This window comes from Argopecten irradians, chromosome 11, assembly GCF_041381155.1.
Source record: "Argopecten irradians isolate NY chromosome 11, Ai_NY, whole genome shotgun sequence".
In the NCBI taxonomy this organism is placed as follows: Eukaryota; Metazoa; Mollusca; class Bivalvia; order Pectinida; family Pectinidae; genus Argopecten; species Argopecten irradians.
In genome coordinates, this window is record NC_091144.1 from 34,463,475 (window position 1) to 34,484,055 (window position 20,581).

Consider the following 20,581-nt stretch of genomic DNA (forward strand, 5'->3'; position numbering starts at 1 on the left):
AATGCCTAATAAACGTTAGTTACAACACAGAAATTATGTACTGGAAAATTGTTGTTTTTTATCCCTTATGTATATTTAGATGGAAACTTTCCTGCAGAAATCAATTTATAATTACTAATAACTTCCTGCAGAAATCAATTTATAATTACTAATAACATTGTAAAAATGTGAAATGAAATTGTAGACCACAATTTGGCTACATGGTCTGACCGTAGGTACTCATTTCGCTTTACTATAGATGTGCATATAATGATTTTTGGCAGTACTGCTAAAAATCATTTTCTGCTCTTATTTATAGTTGTGTAATCAAAACCAATACATTGAATTACTGTAATTTTCAAAATGTTAATAACTTTTGGTGATGAATAACATATTAAAAGCTTATCTTGATTCGTGAGTATGAAAAATACGGCACATATAACTTTAAACATCGTTATTCTATGTCCTGTGGTATTTTATTTCCATTAATATCATTTCCATGATACCGGTTTTAGAAATGCGTCCTGACACACAGATCTTCTAACTGAAATACATGTACATGTAATAAGAAAAAAAACACCTGCGAAAAATTAGAAATTTTATTTAGTCGATCAAAGCATAGATACAAAGCAATACATCCGTGTTTGTTTTCGCACAAATAGCTTCCATTCATCAGGGACTCATATAACCTGCACTCACAAGCATCAAACTCATTTTCTCCGGGACAATTCATACAATTCACAACCTTTTCAACAACATTCTTAAAATAAGTTTTTTGTCTCAGAGAAAAATATCACATTTAGGAATAGGGAGACAAATTTTCGTCCTTCCAGTAACAGGATTTCCATTCCTGCGGTCAGTATATTAACATTAATGATATACTGATATAATACAAGCATTCTGGAAATTTGTCCAAAATAGATTTGCTTTACAACAACACATTATTTTTAATATGCATTTGTTTTCACATTCAATATTAAATTCTAAATTCTTTACATTGTTATCTTGATATCGTTGGTAATTAGAGATTAAAATTCGCAGATACGTTTACAAATCTAATGCTGAAATGCAAATATTAAAACGAATATTTCTTCCACGAATAAATAATGACAATGCAATGACCACATCATATTCATGACAAATTATAAACGACTTTGTTACATTTCACAGTGGTCTGGGGCGTGCAGTCGTTCGATATGAATTACTTGGATATGGCAATTCATTGTAATTAAAGCAGATATCAAATTTCATTTACTTTTCAAACGTATTGAAATCTACTTGAGTTGATTTAAAAACGATAAGAAACATTAGAAAAATGAACATTATACCGTTAAAGGTTAACTGGTAGCACCACCATTGCAAGTTCCTATTACATTCTTTTTTCCGAAAACCAATGAATTTACACAGGTAATATGATAAAAGATGACAACAAGCAGAAAGCATACACAACGCCTCTTAAAGTTACGAATTTAGGCTATATGTATTTATATATAAGAATAATCACCAAAATGCAGAAACTTCCTACGAGCGTTTTCGCCCTCTTTAAGCTCTTACAGGAATGTGTTATTTGATGACGTCATCAATAGTGGGGTTTCATAATAGCCATCAGTATACAAACGTATTCAAAATGACGCATTTTCAACGGATTATTTAAAATTTATCAATTGATTTTTTTTCTCAAGTAGAACAGTATTTCTATATTTAGATTACTTTAATTCGTCACTTTAACGTTATTGAAAGTTACAAAACGAACAAAAAGTAAAACTCAATTATTATTACGTTATAGAATAAGACGTAAATGAAAATGTACCGTATATCTTTCCATAATTCAATGTAAAGATCGCCCTGTGGGTAAGGTCAATATACATTATAGGAATGATGAATTCGTTTTCCGTTATACATGTTACAGATACATGACGTTGAACATAATTATCAGTAAAAATGTTCACGGTAGAATAACGTAAACAACTATTTTTGTAATACCATTGGGAGAATACGTTATCAGTGGCTTGACAGATAACTCACTTGGGCTCTTACATAATATTATAATTATATAGGTTCAAATATAAATAAAAATAATAACAATTAACGTCATAATAAAATGAGAATCAATATACACAGATGTATACTCCAGGTATACATGATGAATTACAAGTATATATAATAATGATTAACATAATCAAATAAGAATTAATAGTTTCAGGAAGATAATTAAAATGCACGTGCTGTATAAAAAATCAATATTAATTATCTATTAATAGCTCATTTTCCATCAACATTTAACGATTAGAGTAGTATTCTCAGACTGGTAAATATTATAAGACTCTTCATATGTGAGGGTCACAAAATGTAGTAAAACCCGAGGCTTGCCGAAGGTTTTGCTACATTTTGTGATCCCGAGGGTAGAATATCCTATCCTTCATATCCACTTATGAAAGAGTATTTTTCTTCATACCTCATGTTTTATTGCAATTTTACAGCTATAATATCCTGCCATTTTGAAATAATTCGGAGAAATCGACGACTGGAAGTCAATTTTCCATACATGAAAATTTACGTGATATTTTCATAACAAATTCCGTTGTTTGCATCTTTCATAATAAAACCAGTCATATTCATGAAAAAAAGTTAAAATTTTACCGAGGAATTAGAGATTTTGTTGACGCCGTGACGTCATGAGGCTTTATTGCATGAGTAGCTATGCAATACAGCCTCAGGCGACATGAGTGTATTGCCCTAGACCAGCTAGTATTACATCTGTAGGTATGAAATAAATACTATTACGCAATCATTTAACTGCATCTGGGAAAGTTGATGCTGGCGTGTTAAATAATTCATAATTTCCATTTTAGTCCGGAAGAGAAGTCACCAACATGTTGGTTTTAAAATTACTTGTCATGGTTTAAAGTTAAATTATTATAATGTGAAACACATGTTTGTATCTGATCCAGTAAATAGCATGTTACAATGCTTTAAGATTGCCTGAAATTAAGATACTCTCTAACTATGCTTGTGTAGAGATTGTGAATAAAATATGTGTGTATCGGCGTTGACGTAAAAATGCATGCACAGGCAAAATAATGCATTTACTTATAAAAGCAAATGCAGCAAGTAAACTTCACACAATTGACATTTTCTAGTAAAAGATAATGTTCACTGCCATGTCAAGGGGCACTGAACTCTTGGCTTATCACACAATGTTACAAAGTAAACATAATACTTTTACAATTAAACAAAAGCATATGTAAAAAAGATGAATTGTAATAATGCATACATGTGTATAGCGGTATCATATGATGGAAAACTTTCGTATACAATTTTAATAGATATGGCTATTAAATTTCGTGATTTTCTTTCAAAAACAAGTTCACGAAGATTAAAATTTGCGGATTCGATTAAAAATCGAACGGAAATTCCTATTGATAAATATAATATAGATGAAAATTTGCGGCGATCGTAATTTTACGCATTGACTTGGACCGCGAAATCTGCCGAAGTAAAGTGCACGTGAAAGAAAGTTGTTTTGTTTTATCTTATACGGATAACGTTTTACACAAAAAGATGTTATATAAACAAAGTAAAAAAAATCAATGCAGAATGAACATGCTATTAAAACTTGTGATATTGTGTCACATATAAATGTATATAATATACTACCACATCTTATTACACTTTACTACACATTCGTCCCGTTATCATGATTACAAATTACTGAAACACATCAATTTGTATTAAAATATCCGTTCAAATCTCTAAATGAAAAAGGAAATTGTGCAAATGATGTAAAATCATTTATAATATATACAATACAAATCCTTAAACACTTATTTTTATCCGGTGTTTACCCCACAAAAGGGTAGTTTTGCGAGATTCATTTTATTGTTAAATACATGAAGAGCATATTGATTTGATCACTTGTAGTACATGTGTACATGATAACCCATCTTATTTGATCTAAACTGAACACCGACGCCTTTCATGACTTGAACTTGTACATTTTAATTCGCAAAAAAACATTGCACTTATTACATTTTATACTTGTTGAAATAACGATAAGTATAAATTTTTCAGTGTGCTAAATTGTTCTGATAATGTATTTAGTAAATTTTGATTGCGCCAAATATGTACCTGTATAGTTTTAAATTGTGCTGAATTACAATCATCTTCAAATTTACATATTTCGCCAGTTCGGTGAACTCAATGATGTAGCCTTCATATAGCATTGAATATAATTTCTCATTGCATCAATACTTAAAATGACAATTTGCATATGTCGCCATTGGAACAAAAATGTCACTTTCGTAATGTTATCAGTACATTCCAGCGGTAAATTCGTTGTTTTAACTTTCATACTTGCGAGGGAAAGACAAAGGTAGAAACGTAATACATCGACAAAGCAAAGCAACAATTAGTAAACATGGTCTCCTCATATATCGTTCACTGCGTTTTTCTTTGTTTGGCACCAATTAAAGCAACACATGCGTCAATATTAAATCATATAGTCATTTATAACTGATTTTTTTGTCAATAATTAAGTCATTTATAATTGACTTCTAAGTCAATATTTAAGTCATTTGTGATTGACTTTTGGGTCAATATTAAGATATTTATGATTGACTTATGGGTCGTTTCATATCATGGAGTTATCTACTTCTTTCGGAATTGACAGTAACCTATACTGGATTACCTGCCGTTGCATTTTTCTTCTCTCCGCTTGGCGCCGCTTCGTAAAGAGTTTTTATCAGCAAAGCCTAGCGGAGAGCATTGGTATTAAGGTAGGTAATCCAGTCTAACTGTAACATTATTTGGTTATGTTTTGGAAAAGGATATATAACTCCTGACGATAGGACAAAATAATACCTCTCCCAGCGACAACGTGTAAGACTAATACATGTTGTCATGGTTATCAATTTCTTATACATATTGCATTTATAATCAATAATTATGAACATAAAATATAAACTCATGATTTCATTACGAATATCATGAACCTACAAAGAATCATAAATAAATGTGGAGTTCAAAGGTTTACACCAGCTCTTAAATAACTTGGTGGGATAATATTTATCACATTTACATAGAGTTTATAGGTATTTTAATATACTAATAAAGTATTATTTTTTTGTATTGGAACTTTTTGTATACATTCTAGAATTAAATCCACCGTGTTTCAACATAACCTCATTTGGTATTCTACGTTTACCAGAAGATAAATTAACAAAATGTCCATGTTTATTTAACTATGGTAAAATAAGCAGAGGGGAAATGGTAAGAAAAATACAAGAAAAAATAACTTCATAAAATCACACAGGCATATATATCTTTGGAAAAGCCGAGAACAAAAAAGCTACCATAAGGCCGAATTAAAAGTAAGGAACATCCGGCAGTAACATCCGGTACACAAGGTTAGTACGAGAGCATAAGGCACCGACGAATTGGAATGTACATAATATGTGTATTTATTGTAGAGAAAGGATACTGTCATTATTTATGTGTCATTTGATAGCAAATTTAACTTTTAATTTTATATATTATTGTTTTTTTTTATATTTCATCGGCCTTTTTGCTTTTAGTATATCAAAAGGAGATTTAAATGTCCAAATGAATAGGTTAGAAGTAAATGTGATAAATTCAGATTATTTTATTTAGTATTGAGATAATTGATAATAGATTTTTCTGTATGAACGACTGAAAGAGAATTAATTATTTAGAACTCACCAAAGGTTTATGTATAACGGTGCGTGTCGTCATTAAAGGAAGTGAATGGAATGTTACCATAGAACAAATGCTTTTGTTTATGTTATTGCCAAGGTTACAGAATTCCAGTAGACCATATACTAACGCCACAGCGATATGTGGCAACATCCTCTTGGCTGATGTTAACATTCTGGTACTAGGCATAGCCAATCAGCGACGACTACTGACGTCATCATATTCACCACACTTCGCACTTCGTCGTAGGATTATAATTTGCAACGAACGGACAATTAAATTCTTCAGCAAATGCCTCTGTATTTGATATGCTTCCACGAACCCTGAAATAAAAGCAAACAACTTAGGTCATACGTAATTGAATTAACTATATTACTACTATTCAGCTATACAAATGACGGAAATTAAATTTTGTGTATTGGAAAAAGTCTTGCTTGGTAGTTAAATATATGTAGTCTTTTTCTTGTATTGATATCACCAATAGACAATGTACCTAAAGTGATCAAATGTCTTTATCTTTCTTTTCATACGAATAAGTCATATCGGGAGCAATCCCTTTACCGCTGGGTTATTAAATGCATCTATTCCGAAAGTCCTGATGCAATACGAACCTAATTGGACCTGGACTGTGTGGATCGTCGATTAGATGGCCTATTAATCCGTCCTTCTTCCATTTAGAGCAGAACATCTAATGGAACACAAAGATGTATAAACATAACCATAGTCAACATCATTTCAACACATTGAAAAGAAAAAAATTTTCAATTCGATTTTATAAAGTCTTAACATAAATTGATTAATTCAAAATATTTGAATGTGTATTAAAATGAATGGATAACAGGACGACCCTTTATTGATCATTTCTTGAATTGAAAGTCTAAAATATTTACTTTTTTGAGTATGACTATGATTTTAGTATACTTTTCCTACCACATTTGCCTTTGTAATTATACACGTAATTGCTTATTTTATGCAATGTGCCCCATATATGAGTAAATACATGAGTCTAGCTTACCAGTTCAAATTATTTCTCAATTTAATAATTTGATACAGCCTTAGCATAACTGTCAATTTTAGTATGACTACGACTTTTGTAGTACTTTTCCCATTACAACTGCCCTTCGTAAATTGCTTATTTTACGCAATGTGTCCCGTCTATAAGTAAACATATCAGTATGGCTTACCTGTGCATAACTGACAAAGAACAGTTGCTTATTTGTCATATTTAATCCTGGAACTGACGATTCTTTTCCGTGTTGTCTCTCCCACAACTGGTAGGCCTAAATATCACAATATATATTTATAATACAGGGATAGAGAAACTTATGACATTCAAACTATAATGACATTTAAACTATAATGACATTCAAACTATAATGACAATCAAAGCAATATCTTTCATTTCGAAATTATTGACAAATATCAATCACATTTTATGCAATAGAAAAACACTTACTATCTTTATTAAAGAAATCTTGAATTTTCAGTGAGATAACTGTCATTGGCAAACCGATAATTTAATTTGCTATGAAATGGAACTTAATGCATGACATGGTATGATTGATTAATTGCTCATCGGTTTTACAGATTTATTGTGTATCAAAATGACAATAATATTCCATCACATCCTCTATGACGTCATGCTTGAATTAAACCGTTAGGACATTGATTGACAGTTCCTACTTACGATGTAAGCCGCTCGTAAACCACCATTGTCTGCTATGTTCTCGTCTAGGGTATTATTACCATTGATCTAAAAAAATCATAGAATAATAAATAGCTTTTTTACATAACCGTACAAGTACTATCTGCTAGAACAATTCCTTGATAAAGAAAATAATTAATATAATAATATTATAACGCTCTGCATAATGGAAAAACTAAAATTTACATCATCGTGTGTCCTTTTTCTCTATGTATAAAACTCCCATTCATCTGTGGTTTTAACTTTCCGTTGGAAACTCTAATTGCGTGCACTCACGGAACATCTAGTTGTACATTTTATTTGTTCCGCGGTTTCAACATTTCTTTTACCACAAAAACAATAAAGGTTGAAAGTTTCAATATTCTTACCGCTGTTATTGAAAATTATATTCTTATTATCAGTATGTTTCTATACATATATATATTTATTACAAGAATCATGCCAGCTAATTCCAATGCCAGCTAGTTTTGAAGATTTTTTTCTTTAAGAGAGAACATGCACTTAATTGGTTTAGGCAAATAAGTGGATGATAAGACAACAATTCTTGTTTTACCTGGAACCCCTGATATGTATATCCGTCATACTGTGTCTTCATACATTCGGTTGTGCGTTTGAATCTGTCGGCCGTCATCGGGTCCCACCACTCCCTAAGACGTCCTTTACCGTCGTAGCGCCGCCCTGGTGGACACATTGGAGATGATATAAATAGTACCGAAAACTCGGAGTGAACTCAAAGCATCGTTATCATTACAAATATCAATATCGCTATATTGCTTGGAAATTGCTTATCAACAATGGGAAGAAAGAAAGCGCGCAAACTGAAATACAATAATAGCAATCAACAGATTTAATTTACATTATTACGCATTGTCACCCAAATAATATTGCAAAAACAAATCAGCATATATATAAACTATATTATGTTTATATAATAAAATAACACTTGCTATCACATATCTAATTTTAAAACGGTCTGAATGATACTGTTAATGCACATATTTAGCTTTACTCTTATCTTTGCGGTTTTCGTGCAAAAATTGCTACGCTAAAATAGTATACATAGCCATTATGACGATTGTGCGAATTTATCCTTGCGCTAAACTGTTAACGATCTTTGTTCCGCGTAAACTTTTTGAATCAAAATTATTACATTTGCAGTAATTTTCATGAAATTTTACCAATAAATTATATAATTGTAACTTTGAATGTCATTATTCATGTTTCCATAGTTACGATGAACTTTTTGAATCCTACCTTTTATGTCAAACGCATGTGTGATCTCGTGTCCAATAACTGATCCTATGGCACCGAAATTGAAAGCTCTAAATGCCAACAAAACACAAACAAATATAAATACTGACCAATTAAATGCAACAATTCGCTAAATGATCAATCATGTCGATGACATGAATAACCGACAGCTTATCAATTGATGAAAAACATAAGATTCTAGTACATTTTGGAAAACGTAAAATAAAGCGAAACTGCTTTAAAGCTATATATAGAAGCTAAATACATAATATGCAAATAATGTGGTACTGATGTTAACTGAAATACTGCTGCATAGCAACATAACATTTATGTAAATTATTTAATATTTATATATATAATGTCTGCGCTTATCATGCAAAGCAGTAGACGCTAATTCAGGATGTCAATTGCTTTCCCCCATATAGAGTTGAAGTTTCAAATGAAATGGTCAGTTCCTACAGTTCTATGTAAATAATTATATATATATATATATGACTTACGGTGGTCCCGCTTCAGTGTAAAATGGGAGATGAAAAAGTGCGATGGGAAAGATTACGTCATTCCTCACAGGTGAATAATCTGACTCAACAGTGATTGGCGGGTTGATCCAGCTAAAAATAAACGTTAATGATACGAACATTGTTTTTACAAATATTATGATGTAACATTTTTTTTTAAGATGCTACTCCGCCGACGAATGGTATTTTTCTCCATCAAATATATATATATCACTATATATCTCAATCACCTATATACACGATTAAACATCAGATATATTGTTCAAATGATGAGTATTATTTATGCTCTGTCGGCGGTGGAATATCTTTGAAATATATGTCATAGTAATCGCTCCATGCAATATATCCTGAAAAATAAAAATAAATCACACCGGAAGTGACGTAATTGAAACTTACCTCGACCGATCTGGTACTTTGCTTAGAAGTGTCATCATTTGTTTTACCTGGAATTCCTGCCATCTCTGTACATTCACAAACCAATCGTCACCGACATCAAGCTAAAAAGAAATAAATGCATCATGAGTATTCAATCATCAAAGAACAATGGCACAAAGGAGAGCAAGGAGACAGAGAACGAGAACAAAAAAGTGAACAAGGTGAACGAGAACAGGATGAACGAGAACAGGATGAACGAGAACAAGATGAACGTGGACAGGATGAACGAGAACAGGATGAACGAGAACAAGATGAACGAGAACAAGATGAACGAGAACAGGATGAACGAGAACAAGATGAACGAACGTGAACAAGATGAACGTGAACAAGATGAACGTGAACAAGATGAACGTGAACAAGCTACATTGATAAGATAAACACGGAATAAAACAAACAATAACGTGAATAAGTGCACTAGAAATTGAAACAAGAAGGGTTAACTATTCAAATAAATTGATAAAAGAACAGATTAGTATGTTTGTAAGACAGTCTAGCAATAGGTCTAGTCATGTTGGTGATAAACCACTAACTTACCTGTTCGTAAAATTTGTTCAGGAAATCAGATTTCAGAATATATTCTGGATAACTAATTTTCTCCAACATCTCATCCAGCTACATGCAAATGAACAAATAAGATTCAAAAAATTATACAAAGTTTAGTTATATAGATATTGTTTGGCAGTCAATGTCTTTTCGTGTATGTAGTAATGCCAATTATTTCAAAGCGATATTTGTTAAAATTATAAGAAAAAATCTAGTTTCATTTCGGATAATTTCATGTCTAAATCTGTTCAATATATAAATGCATCAGAATGAAGCTGACATATGACTGATTATATTTCAAAAAATTAACACGTATGCTGAAATGTATCTTAATTCAGTCAATGCATTACCTTCTGAGAGGCCTCTTTCTTCGTAGATGGATCAAGCCATATTTTACGGAGAAGGTATCCTTTGAATGCAAGCTTTACGTCTTGTACAATCTGTTTGATCTGCAACGCGGTAAAATAAATCAATGTGATGGATCATAAGAACGTGTGCTTTCTATTAGTCATATCCAATAATAATGAATTTTCTTAGTTTTCATACTAAATCTGGCTTTCTGATTGACTAATGGTTTCTTCTTACCACTATGAAAAAAATATCTGAGAATAGCGTGAAAAACCGACGTTATCGTGACGTCACCATGAATCACTGACGTTGCCTGTTGATTTAAAAATATAATCCTTTGAAAAACATGCGTTAAAACGTGTTTTATTTTATCAAATTGTCAGAAAAATTAATAATAAATTTTGTTTGCAAACTAAAATTCTCACATAAGTTTGCAAACATTTTTTTTTTTGCTTACTCGATGTTATCAAAAACTTATTACCTCAATGCTTAATTACAATGATGAATTATTAAAGAAAAAAAATGTCCGACCTACCTTATTGACTGTGGCGTGTTTACGTAGACCGTTGACGTACAGACCGCCAGTGACAAAGCCCAAAGCTTTGTTGGTGTAATGGACACAGCGTCTCCAATGTTCACCGTCTATTTCAAGTTCTGTTTTGGCAACAAATGAAAAAAAAATAATGTAATCTTGGTAACAGAAGCTAGGACGGGCCATCACATACAAACAGATAACAATTACTTTACATTTTTTTTTTTTTTTTTTTTTTGTGCATGTAAGTTTATTAATTAATCTTCACACAACAAAGTATTAACCCAAACGAGTCACATGCTTTGACGAAACAAAAAAAAAATTGCTTCCATAGCAACTGATGTAACCACTGCACTGCGCAACAGCTTATGATCAGTTGGGTTACACAAAAAGCATGATGGAAGGCTCAGATAAACTCCAGCACTTCTTTATGTTTTGACTTGGAACATTTGCTATGGATCCAATGGTTAGCTGGTTTATATTCCGTCGACGGTTTGCCTTTATTGTTTTAACATCTCATTAACAGCCACGGTCATTTAAAAACAACCTCCACTGCATTCAAATTGTTAGAGGTGGTGTTTTGAGAAGGTGTGGTATATAAATATGTTTCCTTGTCACGATGAAACTCTTGCCCACTTATGATGTTTCATATGCACCACGCCACCAAAGACACCACCACCTGGTCACAGAAAATTACCAATATGCCATCCAGTCTTATCATGATGAACTTACTTGGGAGCAAAAACTTCCATTTGATAGAATCTGGTGTGTTTGCGCCAGTAGCGTTTCCTACATAGTGAAATTCGTGAATACTCAATTCTACACCAAAATTGCAGCAGTGCGAAGGAGATAGTATGGTAAGGACGACGTTTACGAAAAGATGTCATATTTAGTCGCCTAACCATGACTTTACAAATTTTGTATCTTTCTAACTTATAGCTGTTCGCCATTTCCAGGGGTGAGATAACTACCATCTCCACACCCCTGGAATATGTCATAGCGAAACTAAAGACAGGTCAGGAGAAAAAAACCAATCACATGCCTGCAGAGACTTGCTTTGAAGACTTACAGAGAGCTATGCCAAAAAAACCCAATCACATGCCTGCAGAGACTTGCTTTGAAGACTTACAGAGAGCTATGCAAAAAAAACCCAATCACATGCCTGCAGAGACTTCTTTGAAGACTTAAAGAGAGCGATGCACAACTTCTAAGTCATACAATGTACCGAGATTCGATTCTTCTAATGCAATTCAAAGGCACAAACTACCTGTTCATTTGATATCGCACACAGAGCCTTTTGTTTTGCTATGGCATAATCCAAGGGCGTAGATTTCGTAATTAATTGTAACCTCCAGGAAGATGGTTCATTACAATAATGAAATGAATATGAACGACAACGGATTATTAACAGGAATATGGCGGTTCAGAAGAGAAAGCGTCCTCAGCTTTGATGATATTATGATTGATTCCTAACAGAAAAGCCTCGTTATAAACTTACCAACAGCGTAGTCCAAGTCTGGCTCAAACGTGTCCGCTTCAAAGTAAGGCATCAGATGGCTGATGAGGTGTACCATAATATATCTCTCTAGTAGTCTGGAATGAGAGTAAAAATACTAGATGTACCATAATATATCTCTCTAGTAGTCTGGAATGAGAGTAATAATACTAGATGTACCATAATATATCTCTCTAGTAGTCTGCAATGAGAGTAATAATACTAGATGTACCATAATATATCTCTCTAGTAGTCTGGAATGAGAGTAATAATACTAGATGTACCATAATATATCTCTCTAGTAGTCTGCAATGAGAGTAATAATACTAGATGTACCATAATATATCTCTCTAGTAGTCTGGAATGAGAGTAATAATACTAGATGTACTATAATATCTCTCTCTAGTGGTCTAAAACGAGAGTAATAATACTAGATATACCATGAGTATTCTTTATTTAAGTGAGTGATCTATATTTGTAACTTGTATAAAGAAAATTCCCTGCTGTATGACTCGTTTAATATTTGCCAATTCTATTATGTGAAATTCGAGTACTGGATACAAATAAAATATATATTTGTGTTATCCTGTCAATGTGCTGGGTTTTTGAAAATTATATTTATTAAACTCGCTTTATGTATCTAGATGACTACAATCTAAAATGGATGATAAAGGGTATAAAACGACGTGTTGAACCTTAATGGACGACTCACTTATATTTAATGATATCCTTTTTATAGGTGTCTATGAGTTGACAGGTTTTCAGGAGGTTGTCTTTTCGCAGTAACACCACACTATCTGTGTTAGTGATAGACGTGGAATCTTGTGCAAGGACAGTCAGGTACAATGGCCATTCAATCTGAAACAATGGGTCAGGCAAACAAAGCTACAATGATGCATGCAGCAGTTGATAACAATGGGTTCGTGAGTAGTTACGTGCAAAGTTCTTCTAAAACATTATACTTTTTGTATTTCTCTTTAGGTTATGAGTTAAAACCAAATTGGTAAAGCCGCTTGTGGTGTATGCAATTACCTGTTAACTAATTATTGTTTTGTATCTTTTGGTGGATTTGAAGTAAAGTTTGGATACATACACATTTTTAATAAATTGTGCTTTGAGTTTTCTTGATGACTTTGGTATAAACTTTCAATCCCGAAAAAAAAGGAAAACAAAAAATCTGTTGCGGAGAATAAATATTTAATTTTTCCAATAAAGACTGACAGAAAATTGACCGAAAGCAAAATGTAGGAATGTTTTTACGTTGTATATGGAATATCTTCAAAGCTATTTTGTCTAAAACACATTGTCCACTAAAATGACTGCGGTAATAATGGATCGTATGTCTTTTGGTTTAATTCGATATGTCTATCTATCATAAGTAATATTAACTTACCGTGCTGCATGCTATTTCTAGGTCGACTATCTTCATTGTCTCCGGCTTCAATTCATTATCATCATCAACGCTCTCCTCATATGTCTTTAATAATAGAAATTGACATAAGTAAACATCTATTGTTATAAATACCAATAGGAAATACATCGTGCCACATCTTAATCATCCTATCTAATTTGGAGATTTTGTCGTAACATAAAATATCAAACACGTTAAAATTTGACTTTTAATGTTGATATGACTTCGTTATATATTGACCACCGCTTGCTGTATACCAATAAAAACTTCAGAAACAACGTTTGTTAGAACTCTACCTTTGTAAACGCCTTTTCGATTTCCAGCAATGCCTGAGCTACCTTCGGCGCCTCAGTATCAGACATGTTCCAAATCACCTTTAAAATTCTGGTTGTTTCCTGGAGATAATTCTTCTCTACCTGTGAAGACGAAAATATTTTAGCATCACCTAATCACCCTAAATAGATATACGAATGAAAGAAGGAAAGAAAGAAAGGAAGAAAGAAAGAAAGAAAGGAAGAAAAGAAAGAAAGAAAGAAAGATAGTTAGGAAAGAAAGAAAGAAAGAAAGAAAGAAAGAAAGAAAGAAAGAAAGAAAGAAAGAAAGAAAGAAAGAAAGGAAGAAAGAAAGAGAGAGAAAGAAAGACCAGAAAAGGAAAGAAAGAAAGAAAGAAACTGGATCCTTAATGGAAAAACAAAACAGAAAGGGTAACTACAAATAAAGTATTAATCATTCTAGAAGGTAAGAAATTGCCAATATCAAAAGACGAAACATATAAAAATTGTAAAAACTACACACATCATCGCAAAGTATTAATTACAAGATAATGCAGACAAATTCATCAACAAAAATATTACACAAATCACCCTAAAGTTCACCAAATATCCCCCAGTAATTAACACTACCTCTGATGAGTTCCACTTGAGGTACTGGACTTTATCTCTTGGCTGGTTAACGATTGCATAGCCAGCCTTCTTACTCCCTGGAGCCAGAGTGCTGTTCACGGTTTGGGCAGGTGTTGTGGACGGAACAGGAGGCTCCTCAACATGGAAGGGGTATTTATGGTCGCCGACGGCAATCTACAGGTAAAATAAACATAGATGTAATCACAAAGGTGAATTTGACACTACTTATCAACTCTGGTACTGCTGAACATAGGTCTGCGGTTTTTCTCCGGGCACTCCTGCTTTCATTCACCTTTTACACACATGAAATGAAAATTCACTACCGGTTATATCTAGGTATTTTCCTTATTCACTGTTATCGTGATTATATGAAAATAGTTTTTCTTTGCAAATGTTATAACTTAATTCACTATTTTCCTTTGTATCGCTACCAAAACAATTCGGCTGAAATGTTGTTCTGGTTCTTAACAATTTCTTGTAAAAAGAAGTCATAGACATCTTATTTTTTCTTAAGTTAAAATTAATCAGATATAGAGGGAAATTACATCAGCGATGACTGCTTCATTGGCAAGATGCTCAGTACACAGAGATAAAAACAAAACCCATAAAACATCATAAAATATAGTTTTGAAAATAATCATTACCTTGATGACATTTTTATCCGGATTGAGATCATCAGTGCCGACCAGAACAGAAAATAAGGGCCATGCATTGAGACTATGGACGGACTCCAGAAGGACACCAAGCGTCCCATTTGCTGCGTCGGTAATGTTTTTAACAAGGGTCCGAAAATCGTTGAGAGTCCGAAGACGGTTTAGTTTGCTCTCCGCCATACAACTCTCGTAAAACTGTTTGGTTTTCTTCTCAGATGACGTCACCATCGGTCTATCATCTGAAAGGTCAAACGTTAAAGGTCAAGATAAAGGTTTTTCTTCAACACGATTGTCAACACTTGCGACAGATGTTCATCAACCGGAACCATATAGAAATAAGCAGCATTTTTCATTCTTTCATTTTTTCATCAAATGGCTTAGCAATATCAATAGATATAAGAAACATTTAACATCCTGATTTGGTAACATTATAAAATTCTTTTTAGCGATAATTTCAGTTTAAATAAGCGCGTACTGATGAACAGCCTTAATTTTGTAAACTGGTATTTCCTGTATTTTCAGTGTTAAAGCATCAAATTTCGCTTAATTCATATCCGCGCTAACAAATTATAATTTGCTGTTTTTCACATTTGCACTAATAAAAAATTAATTGTTTAACGTATGTTTACAGTATGTACTGTTGTCGTGTAACTTTATGATGATTTCAGAATATTTTATTTACAGATGTCAATGGCAATCGGATTTGGGCAACAGGAACAGGCCTACACACGCATAGTTCGACAATAAAAGGGAGAAAACTCTAAATATCTTAACAATATAATACTGACCGAGTATTGCTTTGATGCGATAGAGGTTTGTATAAGATAGCTGCTGGAACCTGTCCCACATGAGGTACCCTGGTGGTGCCGGGTTATTTTTCTCCCAGCCTCCACACGAGTACTGGTAGAAATTCTGACAAGGATCGGCACTTCTGTCCATTGAAGTTAGGACGGAACTGGATACTTCGATACAATCTTGTGTCTCGCATATTTCCTTCCCTGAAAGGAGATTTATTATATTAATACACATGTAAATATGTAAAACAAATGTAAATTTTTTTAGAGCCGAAGATGTTTTGGTGTTGAAGGATATTTTATTTTACTTTTCAGGACGATTAAATATTACCAAACAACAACCATCAACTGCTGATAATGAAACATGGCTTATGGAAAGATACGAGAGGTATAGCCATACTCCCTTTGCAACAAGATCTTAAAATAAAACATTATTTAATCAAACTAAGATTTAAATAAAATACTTTTACATAATCATAAGTTTTACTTATTTTTCCAGCAAGAAGCGATAACGTTGGAAGGTTAACAAAAATTAAAACTTAAAATATGTAAAACGCTGAGTAAAGGATATGAAGTCTTAGAAATGGTCATTGTCGGGAGGGGCTATGCTTTCATCCGAGAGCCATTTTTTCTGACCTAGTTCCTCGCCTATTAGATAAGTCTCGAGTACAGTCGACATACATTGGCAATCACATGTGATTCTTTACCGAAATCATAAGTAACGTTAAGTTGGTATTTAATAGAAAACCTTTTTTATCTCGGGTTTATTTATTTATATTATTTTTCTTTGGAATAGGTAAAAGTAGTGAAAGCAAGAAACAGCAGAAACTGGAATAATACACGCATGACTGCTTTTAATAGTCAGGTCATTCTTTTGTAAAAGAAATGGTACATGCCATTTAGTAACCTCCAACACACGTTTGATTTGAAAGTGCATGAAAGTCAAACATGCAAGTGAATCAGACGCTACGTTTCCGGTCTGAATCATGGTGATCTTGATATCAAGAATCAATTTAGAGTTCAGTTTCTGTGATATATCATTGTATTCAAATGCCTTCCGCAGTCGTTGCTATCGACCGTTTTAGCTTAATTACAGTCAAGTGCATGTAGGTGTAATTTCCCTTTCAGCACGTGCACGACAAGCGTAAAGATCTAACGTGAGGCTGGCATGTTGTCCAAGAGAAGGCGGCCAGACTCAGCAGAGGAAAATTGCAAAGAGCTTTATGTATGGTCCTTGAGTCTGCGTCCAGGGTAGAAGAGCCGTTTAAAGGTGTATCATTACAGCGTCTGAGCCGCCAGGTAAATATACTTCTAGACATTCGATAAATACACTAGGAATGGACACGTTGACTCAAGGGTGTTGACATAATGAATTGTTACAGAAACAAAACTACCACAGACCTAAAGAAAAAATCTGCTGATGGGATATACAAACGGTAAAAAGATACGATCGATAGTCCTAGCTTCCCTTCTTTTGACATTATAAGGCCATTCTATGCAAAGATTAGGGGAAAAACGAATTAAAGTAAATGTACTGGTACACGAAGGTGGCTGTCATTATTCATGGATTTTCTCTGGAAACTCCAAACTTCCAAACTCCCCATTTCCAGCACAACTCTTGTTTTAATATATATATATATATATATATATTCCTTGCTATTCCATGCCATTTTCTATACAAACACATTATCTAACCAAATCAAAACACTGAGTGAACTAAAGCTAGATATAGCCAAGCTATTGTTAATACGAATTGTTAAAAGCAGTTACAAGGATGAGAGAGCCAGGAACTCAGGCAGAGCTTCCTGGACGAGTGTCGCTATAAAACCTTGGTGAAATCTTGGTTTTATTCCGGATGAGAGCCAAATGATAACAACTAAGCCGGTAGATAGTAAGCACAAACTAAGTTTAACGGTCAGATGAACAATAACGTTTCAAATACTTTAAATACAACTAGCAAGAGAAAGAGAATATAGGGTGTTCATTTATTTAGGTGGCATTTGTGGTTGTAGACAACAAAATGCTAAAATAAATTTTAAAAGGAAGTTGTATGTTTATAACCCTACCCTGAGGCGGTGTTTTTGATCCAAGGCATGCTGCAAGAACGATGATTATGATGAGAGCGATGAGCGAGATAACAAAGAGGCATTTTTCAAGCACTGTCCGGCTCTTGATGCAATGAAGACGTGGTGAACAGTTACAATCATCGCTGTAATCCTCTAGGATATCGTCTTCTGAATCCGTCCGGTCGAACTTTGTCATCTAAAACAGAGAGAAAAATACCAGCATTTTAACCATTTTGTGCCAATTTACAAACTTGTGTCAACTAATTCATCCCTGATATTTTAAAATGGATTGGTCCAAACCTAAAGTTTTTAGTGTCCAATGTGTTTACAGGGGTAAATATCTTAATGACATTATCAATGAAACACAGTGATCATTCACAAATTCATTTCTAAAGTATCATAGATTTTGATACATAATAATATATATGATAATGGTCACGAACGAAGAGTAGAAGAAAAGATTTGTATGTATACAATATATGTCTTCCTCTCTATTCTCACATGCTATAGAAAATCGAAGAACATACCATTTGATAAATATACTTATTATAAGCAGCATCATCTTCGAATGAAATAGTCATATGATGTGAACAATGATATGTTGAAAAATATATTTGCATAATAAAATAACAACCAGCTCTTACAGGACTCGAAACCTTGAATACAATATACCTTGATTATGGGAATGTCCGTTACTGCAAACCACTCTATTTTTGCGTATGAATTATTTTGCATTTTTGTTAATTTCAATATATTCAGGAATACTCTAATTCGTGAGCAAATATTGATAAGGATATTTGCATTTGTTGTACGCCTTATGCAATTATTCGCGAAGCATTTAAATTAGTAAAAACCACGTTCTGATCAAACTAATGACATTACGTATGAATCGAATTCGGATGGTCCGTAGATTTTCGACATCACGAGTTTCGGCTGTATTTGAGTCCTGATATTACGGAAATATTTTTTTTATTTCGCGAAATTAAAGTGGTTTATAGTATATGATATGTTAATTGATGGTATGAATTAAACGGTTATGTTAACGCATGCTCCGAATTCAATTTTATACCAGTTGTCAACACCCTTCAACCAACATGCACCCTACTGAATTTTCTACCATTATTTTCATAGATTCTGAACTATACTTTTCACTTTTACAAGATGCAGGAAATAATACCATTTTTTCTGGTCACTTTTGAATGCTTTCAATATTTTCAGGAAAAAAACCCACAGAAAAGACCAAGATTCATTTGCAACTTTAGTATACTTTGCAATAGATACATTCGTAAAGTCTAATATATTTTGTAAGCTCTGGATAAAAATAAAAAAGTAAAACATGAAGGACTTGACATTTTCCTGTGTGGTTATTCTATATTTTGATGCATTATATGTGTATTATATAAATGGATTTTGTGAGTTGCTTTCAAAACAATAAATTTGTTCTCAATTAAATAAAGATTGCAGATAAATCAAACAGAACGTATACATTGTTGGAATGATTTTTCTGAAACAAAATAAACGGATTAGTACAACATATTGCGTTAAACCGGATCCAGGGTAATAATTACGTTAATAATAATCACTTTATGTTGCCATATTGATGCAGCTTACTGAGACTTTAACGAGAAGAGTTATTCGCTCTTATAAAAATCATGATATTTTGCAACATTGACCATAAGATGACATGACCTTGCTTAACGAAAACATCAATTGTAATATTAAAGATAAACATTGATTTATACTTTAAATAATAATTTTGAGAAGGCAATTTTGACATTTTGGAATCACAAAACTTTTAGATGGTATGAAAAGGTGAAATGCATCATGGACAACAGGAAGTGACGTACTATACTTCCGGTTAGGTGGGGTAATGTGCCTTGCTGGGACGTAACTACGTATACTTTACTGTTACCTCAAATAAATACGAATCACGGCTGTTTGTCTGATACCGCACCTAAAATGGAATGCAACACGATTGGTTGAAAATAGGTTGAATGTTGTAATATTGATCACTGTCAAGTCAGGAAAGTTCACACTAAATGCCCGATCTTCTAGGATTACCGTAAACAAGTCTCCGGACACTACTTAATATGCACATTATTCCAAGCCACAGTTTAGAAATGAATCCTAAAGATTTAAGAGATGTTATTGACGGTCACCAGGATGTTTGAACAAATAACTATCACTACATGTTCTTGACCAATAGCCAGTTTGCTCAGCTTGCTTGATTCAAAAGA

General features: G+C 33.1%; 1 protein-coding gene across 4 annotated transcripts in view; it reads right to left on the reverse strand.

Moving 5' to 3' along the window:
* Window positions 1-2,443: 2,443 nt before the first annotated feature.
* Window positions 2,444-20,581, reverse strand: part of LOC138335393 (endothelin-converting enzyme 1-like) — a 61,384-nt gene continuing 43,246 nt past the window's right edge. For 2 of the 4 annotated variants that reach the window (XM_069284454.1, XM_069284455.1), the window contains 20 exons: window positions 20,257-20,298; window positions 18,345-18,540; window positions 16,273-16,482; window positions 15,476-15,723; window positions 14,832-15,005; window positions 14,226-14,345; window positions 13,912-13,995; window positions 13,231-13,376; window positions 12,522-12,616; window positions 11,027-11,145; window positions 10,494-10,592; window positions 10,135-10,212; window positions 9,562-9,662; window positions 9,148-9,258; window positions 8,651-8,718; window positions 7,950-8,074; window positions 7,379-7,444; window positions 6,876-6,971; window positions 6,303-6,379; window positions 2,444-6,014 (listed from right to left, as the gene is read on the reverse strand). In XM_069284454.1, the coding sequence (XP_069140555.1) occupies window positions 5,915-6,014; window positions 6,303-6,379; window positions 6,876-6,971; window positions 7,379-7,444; window positions 7,950-8,074; window positions 8,651-8,718; window positions 9,148-9,258; window positions 9,562-9,662; window positions 10,135-10,212; window positions 10,494-10,592; window positions 11,027-11,145; window positions 12,522-12,616; window positions 13,231-13,376; window positions 13,912-13,995; window positions 14,226-14,345; window positions 14,832-15,005; window positions 15,476-15,723; window positions 16,273-16,482; window positions 18,345-18,540; window positions 20,257-20,298 (2,355 nt within the window). In that variant the 3' untranslated portion in view covers window positions 2,444-5,914. The remainder of the gene's footprint in view (window positions 6,015-6,302; window positions 6,380-6,875; window positions 6,972-7,378; window positions 7,445-7,949; window positions 8,075-8,650; window positions 8,719-9,147; window positions 9,259-9,561; window positions 9,663-10,134; window positions 10,213-10,493; window positions 10,593-11,026; window positions 11,146-12,521; window positions 12,617-13,230; window positions 13,377-13,911; window positions 13,996-14,225; window positions 14,346-14,831; window positions 15,006-15,475; window positions 15,724-16,272; window positions 16,483-18,344; window positions 18,541-20,256; window positions 20,299-20,581) is intronic. The other 2 variants (XM_069284456.1, XM_069284457.1) reach the window with 1 other exon arrangement.